This window comes from Helobdella robusta (assembly GCF_000326865.2).
Source record: "Helobdella robusta unplaced genomic scaffold HELROscaffold_107, whole genome shotgun sequence".
In the NCBI taxonomy this organism is placed as follows: Eukaryota; Metazoa; Annelida; class Clitellata; order Rhynchobdellida; family Glossiphoniidae; genus Helobdella; species Helobdella robusta.
This window is the reverse complement of record NW_008703606.1, coordinates 4,485-13,878: the sequence shown is the minus strand read 5'-3', so window position 1 is coordinate 13,878 and position 9,394 is coordinate 4,485. Positions and strand designations below refer to the sequence as shown.

At 29.8% G+C, this 9,394-nt stretch overlaps 3 protein-coding genes across 3 annotated transcripts; all 3 read left to right on the top strand.

Annotated features, from left to right (window-relative positions):
* Positions 1–1,599: 1,599 nt before the first annotated feature.
* On the top strand, positions 1,600–2,578 carry HELRODRAFT_183415 (hypothetical protein; the record flags this gene model as incomplete). Its single annotated transcript, XM_009012450.1, has 3 exons — positions 1,600–1,696; positions 1,958–2,185; positions 2,553–2,578. The coding sequence occupies 3 exons, from the start codon at positions 1,600–1,602 to the stop codon at positions 2,576–2,578; spliced, it is 351 nt and encodes a 116-aa protein (XP_009010698.1).
* Positions 2,579–2,855: 277 nt separating this feature from the next.
* Positions 2,856–3,903, top strand: HELRODRAFT_183414 (hypothetical protein; the record flags this gene model as incomplete). The annotated part of the gene is made up of 2 exons (XM_009012449.1): positions 2,856–3,027; positions 3,725–3,903. The coding sequence occupies 2 exons, from the start codon at positions 2,856–2,858 to the stop codon at positions 3,901–3,903; spliced, it is 351 nt and encodes a 116-aa protein (XP_009010697.1).
* A 1,295-nt stretch (positions 3,904–5,198) lies between these two features.
* HELRODRAFT_183413 (hypothetical protein) lies at positions 5,199–5,747 on the top strand (the record flags this gene model as incomplete). The annotated part of the gene is made up of 1 exon (XM_009012448.1): positions 5,199–5,747. One exon carries the CDS (start codon positions 5,199–5,201, stop codon positions 5,745–5,747), a length of 549 nt encoding a protein of 182 aa, XP_009010696.1.
* Between the last annotated feature and the right edge of the window lie 3,647 nt (positions 5,748–9,394).

Sequence of the window (9,394 nt, the reverse complement as noted above, 5' to 3'; positions counted from 1 at the left end):
CACTACTACTACTACCAATACTACTACTACTAATACCTCTACTACTACCACCACTACTACCACTACTACTAATACCCCTACTACTACCACTACCACTACCACTACTACTACCACTACTACTACTACTACTAAAACTACTACAACAGAAATAACAAGTACAACAGCAGCAACAAAAACTACTTGCTACTACTATTACTACTACTACTACCACCACCACCACTACCACCACTATCACCACAACTACTACTACTACTACCACTACTGTGTATAATTTCTCAATTATTTCATTTCCCCACTTAAGGTGATATTACAATTTGATATGACATCATAGCTTGCAATCCTTGCAATAATGTTTATTATGATTATTGTTGTTGTTGTTATTATTACTATTGTTATTATTATTTTAATCTTTTCATTTTATATTTAATTGTAATTTTTTTATTTATATTTTAGTTTATGAAGAAATAAAAGAGTTCTCATTATTATGATGATTACTAACTATGATGATTATGGTTTTATTTAGATTTTATTTTAATCATGACTATTTCTCTATTAATTAATTAATTAATTAATTAATTAATTAATTAATTAATTAATTATTGACTTTACGCATTTGATGAAAAATTAAAGATATGTTACCATTATTATTATTATTATTCTCATCCAGTTTTTCAGATAACATTAATTGAAGTTCACGAAATGATGCTGACATGATGAAATGTGCACATAAACAGCGACTGTAAAGAATATACCAGAAAGGGCTTTTTACCGCCATTCTGTACCAATTTACATAATAAAGAATAAATGTTCGCAATAGATGTTTGTTTATTCTAGAAACATTAGTTATTATTTCCTAAATCGAATGAAAAATCTTAAACAGCACACACACACACACACACAGTAGGACTCAGTAGGACTGACTAGACATTAAACCATCTTGCCAACTATGACTAAAGTTCGGAAAATGTGTTCAAAAAGAGTTAAATTATTTCTAGAGATAGTTTGAGCGGTTTGATAAGATAAGTTTACGAAAGATTTGTTCGTTTCAAATCACATGTTGACGTTCTCAGAGCTCTCTAGATTGAAGTGTCTCGAATCAATTGCTCGGCTGATACTATATTTTGGAATGTTTGTATGCTTGTTTTGTGTGTGTTTATGTGTGTGTGTGTGTGTGTGTGTGTGTGTGTGTGTGGGTGGGTGGGTGTATGTGTGAGTGTGTGTTATATTTTTATATGTACGAGCGATTAATCTATATGTCAAGATATGATATTATCAACGCCATAACTTGTGATGTAAAAATTCGCAATTGTGAATGTAAGCAGTATAAAAAAGTTACCATCAGTGAAGTTAATGCCATACACACGCACTGTTGCATCTGTGTGAGTATTTATATTTATGTTTGCATTGGTATGAATGAGAATATTAAAATACATTTTTGTATTAAATCCACATTGTTTTCAATGTTAATTTGAACAAAAGTGTTCACCCCATTAGAACGCGATTTCTAAAAAAGATTTAGAGCATAGAAAAAGTTATTTACCGAATTTGCGATTTCAATAACTGTATCATTTAAATAATTTATCTAGAAGCAAATTAACAATGATACTATTTTTCATCATCTTTAGCCAAACTAGCTGCACCGACAATTTCGACAAAGAGACACAGTCCAAAAGACATTTCGAGAAGTTCTCTGGAGGTTGCTAGTTCGGTAGAAATTCGGCTGAACTAGGAAACTGGTCTTGGACATATGGCAGCAGCAAAAGTAGACCAAAACCATAAAGATCACCAAAACAACAATAACAACAGAAAAATAAATTAACCCAGCATATCTAACTGGTATGATTCAATTTAATTTTTCACAATCAACCAACTTTTGGCTGGTTTTCGTTATTTTTTTATTAATTAATTTCACAAGAATTTCATCACTAAGGTAAATTTATTCAAAACTCAACGACAGTGCTACCTATGATCATGAAACCCGGTTCCAGTCTTTTTCCCACCTATGTCATAATACTCCTAGCATTGGCAATGGCCTCTAACAAGTTGTCGGTTGTTGACGCGTTTAGATGTCATTTCTGTGCCGGCGGAGTCGCAAACTGCAACCAGATATCCCTAATTGATGTCAGAGATTCTGGTAAAATCTGTCAAAGCGAAAATTCATGCTCCATCACGCTGAATGTAAATGGTTTGTAGTGATGAGATAGATTTCTTCAATTTCATTTTTCTAATTTACTAAAGCTAAAAAAATTCAAAAATTTTTTAAAATGATTAAAAATCCTTACTGATATAATAATTAAATTTGTTTCAAAAAATTTCCTTAACTACTAACCTTTTTCAAGCATTAAGTTAAGACATCTTAATTGAACTCCATCTTGAGATGTCTCCATAATATTTTTGTCATTTTTCGAGCCAACAAAACTTTTGACATAGTTAAAAAAATCTAAATGCAGTTTCATCATCAAGCGTTAATTTTTTTTAATTTATTTAATTTCTAACGAGTTAACACTGGCATCAATAAAAGGTAATATTAATAAACAATAATAACATAAAAGGTCATCAAGCTAAAGTCCCCATCTAATAAATTCATAAAAATGAATAATTAATTATAAAGTCAAGAGTTAATAAAAATTAATAGCGAATTTTGACTCGATGATACTAAAAAAATCTTCGTCTATCATGGATCTTTCCACTGTCTTCTCAAATTTTTTTACAGTTTCAATTTCAACAACAACTGAAGGGAAAGTTGGTCCCACAGAAGCACTAACCTGTTTGAGAGATATTTTTTTGCGTTCTTATTAGACCCACCCACATTGAGTTTCTATCGCTGTCCCCTGGCTCGTGAATCTACATTCTAAATGGAAAATGTTTTTTCATCGTTGGCTCTGAAAAGTTTGGAAATGGTAATTAGATCCCAACGAAGATTCAAGAAGGAAGATTCAGTAACTGCAGACTCTAGATATAATGAATTCTATTTTTTGTGGCACGTCTTTGAGCCATTTCTAATGCCTCGATCGATCTACCTTGGTGGTCAGACGCTTGCAACGTATTCAAATTTAGTTCTAATCAAATCAAACCAAATCAAATCAAATTTTATTCAATCAATCCAAATTAATAATAATTAGGTAATGATTAGGAGACCAAAGCTAAAAGAAAACAAAATTCTTTTGTCGCAGGCCACCGTTCACAAATTGTTCATTCTAACACAATTTTTAAGTAAATTTATAATTCATGACAAAATTAACATAATGCACAATCAGTCACGTACATAACAATATGAAAGAGCCTTTAGTGAGATATTTAAAAATGTTCATGGATTGGCGTCTGCAGCATAAAAATAGTTTCGATTGTATCATGAATGTGTTTTGAAAACTTCAGTGAACGCTAAAATGTTAACCCTAAAATGAATTAATTCGGTTACAATGATTTAATTTAAAATCATACAACCCATACATACAACCCATACATACAACCCATACATACAACCCATACATACATTAAAATCATACAACCCATACATACAACCCATACATACAACCCATACATACATTAAAATCATACAACCCACAATCATCCAATTCATTCAGACCAAACTTCATTCCAGTACATTTATTAGCATTCAATTAGAAGCTTCCAAGCATAAAAACTTGATGAGATGAATTTATGAATATTATGAATTAATTTCAAAATTTAAAATACAATAACGGCTGAACTTTTTTTATTCTAGAAAAAAGAGTGGTAAAAAGAGCATGTTCGACCATAGACGTAGCAACGACAAAGTGCCTAAAAGACCGACACCATGGTGGCAACCTCTTACACTGCTATTGCAAAGGGGATTGGTGCAATTTCGAGAATTTCGAAGCACTGAAAGACATGGAATCAAAGGTTTATATACTTGATATGTAATTCATTTCTGAATGCTATTTGATTTATGGTGTAGCGGTTAAGCGTCAATATCAGGCATGTGTAGGATGTAGGATGTGTGTTCTTCGCTTTTGTGCGTATATGCGTTCAATAGTTGTTAATGATAAATTGAATGCTCAATCTAAGCTCTTTACAATATGTTAATAAACATGAATCTACACACACATTCACACATACACACAACACACACTCACACACACTCACACACACACATTTTTTTTTATTTGCACATTTTATTAACCACAAAAAATGGCTTGGAGACCATACAAGCTTTATATATATATATATATTGTGTGTGTATATTCTTGCAGACTGATAACTTTCTAAAAGCATTTATAATATATTTTTATTAATTGACTTGGAAAAATTCTTTATATATATATATATATATATATATATATATATATTATGGTGATTATATATATTATGGTGATTTATCTTTATTATTATCAATATAGCTGCACCGCCATCAATTAACTTAATGAGAGAAATTTTACTACTAACATCAATTATATCATACTCAGATTTCTCTATAATCATATTAAGACTTATCAGATATATCGTTATATAAGTATACTATTAATTAAGTTGTGTGTGTTTATTCTTGCAGACTGATAACTTTCTAAAAGCATTTATAATATATTTTTATTAATTGACTTGGAAAAATTCTTTATATATATATATATATATATATATATATATATTATGGTGATTATATATATTATGGTGATTTATCTTTATTATTATCAATATAGCTGCACCGCCATCAATTAACTTAATGAGAGAAATTTTACTACTAACATCAATTATATCATACTCAGATTTCTCTATAATCATATTAAGACTTATCAGATATATCGTTATATAAGTATACTATTAATTAAGTTGTGTGTGTTTATTCTTGCAGACTGATAACTTTCTAAAAGCATTTATAATATATTTTTATTAATTGACTTGGAAAAATTCTTTATATATATATATATATATATATATATATATATTATGGTGATTATATATATTATGGTGATTTATCTTTATTATTATCAATATAGCTGCACCGCCATCAATTAACTTAATGAGAGAAATTTTACTACTAACATCAATTATATCATACTCAGATTTCTCTATAATCATATTAAGACTTATCAGATATATCGTTATATAAGTATACTATTAATTAAGTTGTGTGTGTTTATTCTTGCAGACTGATAACTTTCTAAAAGCATTTATAATATATTTTTATTAATTGACTTGGAAAAATTCTTTTTGAAATAATAATGCCGATTAGAGGATGTCAATGTTCTAGAAATGTAAAGGATAAAGAGGCATTTCAGTGCTTTCAATGTCAACTTGCTTTTCACCAAGACTGTGTCGGAATAAGTAAATCAGCCTTCAAAGTTGTCAGTTCCATGTCTAATATTAAGTGGTATTGTGATGAATGCATGAAACTACTTCCTGGCGTAAAGTCATTGAATAAAGCTGTGCGTGATAGCAATGATGCGCTCAACACCAAAGTTTACAAAATTGAAGAATCGAACATTTTGTTGAAGAGTGAACTTGAAGCTATCAAAAGTTTAATTCAGAAAAATGTTGATAAGGCAGAAAGATTCGATGGCATTGATATGAGTACTGAGCTGTGTAGCCTTAAAAATTTTTTAAGCAAAAGTTTTGCTGATGTTGTCCGATGCGAAGTGAAGAAAAATATTGAACTAGTTAATGATGAGGTTAAAAGTGTTCAAAAAACTTTAACCAATGTTAATGACCTAAAAGAGAGAGAGAGAGAAAATAACATAATGATGTTCAGTTCGCAAGAAACTGATGAATGATGATAAAGATAGAGTCAAAAGAATTATTAAAAAGTTATCCAGTGAGGTCAAGGATTAGGATATTAAAAGAATTAATAGACTGGGTCTAAAAGCAGAAACTAAAATTAGACCGGTGCTGATTGAAATGAGGAGTTTCGCAATTAAAGAATTGGTCTTTAAAAATTCGTTTAAATTAAAAACTATGCTTGAAGATCTTGATAAAGTATGGATCAGTCATGATTTAACAGTTAATCAGCGTGCCGAGTTAAAAAAAAAACTAATTGTTGAAACCAAATCAAGAAAAGTCTCGTGCCCGGGTTTTTTATTCGGCGAAGTGATTTTTAGTGAAGGTATTGATCATAGTGCTGGTGGTGGATGTTTGTTCAGTTGTAGTGATTATGATATTTGTGGTTGTGCCACCTGATTTTGTGTTCATAGATTTTTTAGGCCGGCCAACCCTCACTATGGTGAAATAATTGTGTTTTTAAAAAATTTTATAAATTTTATAGAATTCCACTGCTTTTTTTAAGACGTTTGAGGCTATAGTTGTAAAATTTTATTTCAACAAAGTAACCCTTATCGTTTTTGCAATTTATCGTCCTGGGTCTTCTAATCCATCACATTGTTTTTTGATGAATTATCATATGTTTTTGATTAAATATTGCTTTAAGCAAATTATGTTATTTTTGTTGGAGACATGAATAGTCATGTTGAACTCTAGAACAACTCTAATGCATTGAAATTATTTGAAAATTTTGATTTATATCAATTGATAAATAGAATAAATGAACCAACCCACGTTCATGTGAAACATTAGATTTAATTGCCTCTAGTTCTGACCTTCCCTCACAATTTTTTTCCGAAACTTACTCGTTCAGGGAATCAAATCAACGAAAATAAATTTTGTTTACTAGTTCTTGATTCATCTATTTCAGGGCCGTTTAATTTATCTTCCGCTGATACCCTGTTAGATTTGTTTAATTCTGAAATTGTGAGGATTGTGGATATCGTTGCTCCTTGTCATTATGTCAAATCTACTCATGTGTCATCCGCCCCTTGGTTTGACTGAATGTCGTTCATTAAAACGCAATTGTCGAAAACTAGAACGATTGTATAGGAAAATGAAGAATGATTTTAATCGAAATGCATCGTGCTTAGAGTCAAAAGAAAAGATACAAAAATTTTTCAAAAAAGGAAACAAATTTTGGTCTAATCAAATTGATTCGTTTAAAAAACAACCGAAAAAATTGTGGAATATCTTCGACAAAATTTTATCTAAAAATCACAATTATAACCAATCAAATGATTTCTCCCCCAATGATTTTATTACATATTTTATCAATAAAATTAATAATATTCGTAGTTTATAAGTTTGCGACAGAGGTTAAGGTAAACCCTTGCACCATGATTTGATGATAAATGTCAACGGGCCAAACAAACCTGCAAATAGACGGAAAGATTTTACACAAACTGCATGACAACTGATCATTAACAAAACTGGGCAAATTCTTTGAAAGCTAGAAACAAACGAACAAATTATAAAAAGAATTTAATTAAAACCAGATGGGGTTCTAAAAATCGTTGGCAGATGATAGAGTTTTATGTAGAAGTAAAAAGGGTAATGCATCTGACGATAACATTAATCTCACAACTTATCAATTCATACAGTTCTTCACGGATGAAATCACTATAATTATAACTTTTATTAATGTACCAAATCTCACGACTGATAAAAATCACCAACCAAATATTGGTTTGCAATCGTTTTTTCCAACAATAACTGAGACGGAATTCAAAGATATTACCATCAGATCACCTTTCAAAACAAGTTCATTAGACATCTTTCCTACGCATATCTTAAAAAAAATACAACAATTTTTTAATCTGTTTTTTAACAAGTTTTCTCAATTTTTGCCTCCAGTTGGGTGAATTTCCTGTCCACTTCAAACATGCGATGGTTCTACCAAATCTAAAGAAAGCCAATTTTGATGGTAATGATATTTCATACTACAGACCGTTCATGTCAAAGGTCATGGAACGTGTTGTTCTTAAAGTTCTGTTGAACCATCTGACGAGCAAAGGTCTAATGCCCTCCCCCTCATCAATCATCTTACTGGCAGTTTCATTCCACTGACCAGAATAGGTCTTTATTGACGTTTCTGGATAACATTAATATATAATTGTGCATTTACTTTATTAACTGTATTACTCATCCAGAATTCAATCATTTTATTCAAATAATTTTAAATTTTATTTATAACATTTTATTAATTTTTTTATTATCTAAAAATATTTCAATTTTGGCCTTAAAACAGTTAAATATTCTTTCCGTTTCCATTCTAGATCTGTCGCCTTTTATATTCCACATCTAACCTAAATGGCGTTTTATTTTGCTTCTGTTTTAAAATATTTTTGCTACTTTGCGCAATTTTGCTCTATAGTTTTAATTTAATTTAATATAAACTTTTACTAAGATTTTGTTTTTATTTTTTAATTATTTAATCATGTTACTACTAACTCCAAGACTTCATGACAGTTTTGTTAACATTCCAAAGTTATTTAAATTTCTACTTTATATATTGGTAAATTAAATAATTTTACTTAATAATTTAAAAACAATTAACATTTATTTTGCCGTTCATTACATATATAATTTAGAAACTTGTTTAAAAAATGTAAATATTAGACACAAAACAAAATAAAATTTCATGTAAAAGTTTTCAAGTTGCAAAGATGTTAGCTTTTAAATTAAAAACAAATAAATAGACGAATGTAAACTGTCAGTCAAATATAGGGTATATTAATCAGTAAAAAATTAGGTATTTCATAACATTTTTTATATTTGTAAGAAGTGTACTTCGGACAAAACTAGGCCTCTGCCAAGTAAACATTCAACTTTCAAATGTCCTGCATTGTGAAATCAAATATTAATGGAAAGCCATTCAAATCTTCCTTTTTATAATTTAGAATTTGGTATGTACACACAATTGTTGTCTCAAAAATGAATTTCTATTTGATTTATATAAAATAAAAACAGCTCAAATAATTAACAATGGAGATGCATATTAATTGTAACAATTTTCTAAAAATCAAAAAAGTTAAATTAAAAAAAAATTTTTCAACTACGTACTAAAGGAAAAAACAAAAGTGGGAAATCAAATAGGAAAAACAGTGTTATCGCAAATGTTGATCAGAAGAAAGAGATCAAACAATGGGAATAAAACAACACTTTCAACAACAACAATCCCAACAACAACAATTGAAACTACTACACTTTCAACAACTACCATTCCAACTACAACAATTGAAACCACTACACTTTCAACAACTACCATTCCAACTACAACAACTGAAACTACTACACTTTCAACAACTACCATTCCAACTACAACAATTGAAACCACCACACTTTCAACTACAACAATCCCAACTACAACAACTGAAACTACTACACTTTCAACAACTACAATCCCAACTACAACAATTGAAACTACTACCCTATCAACAACTACCATTCCAACTACAACAACTGAAACAACTACACTTTCAACTACAACAATCCCAACTACAACAACTGAAACTACTACACTTTCAACTACAACAATCCCAACTACAACAATTGAAACCACTACAATTTCATCTACAACAATCCCAACTACAACAATGAA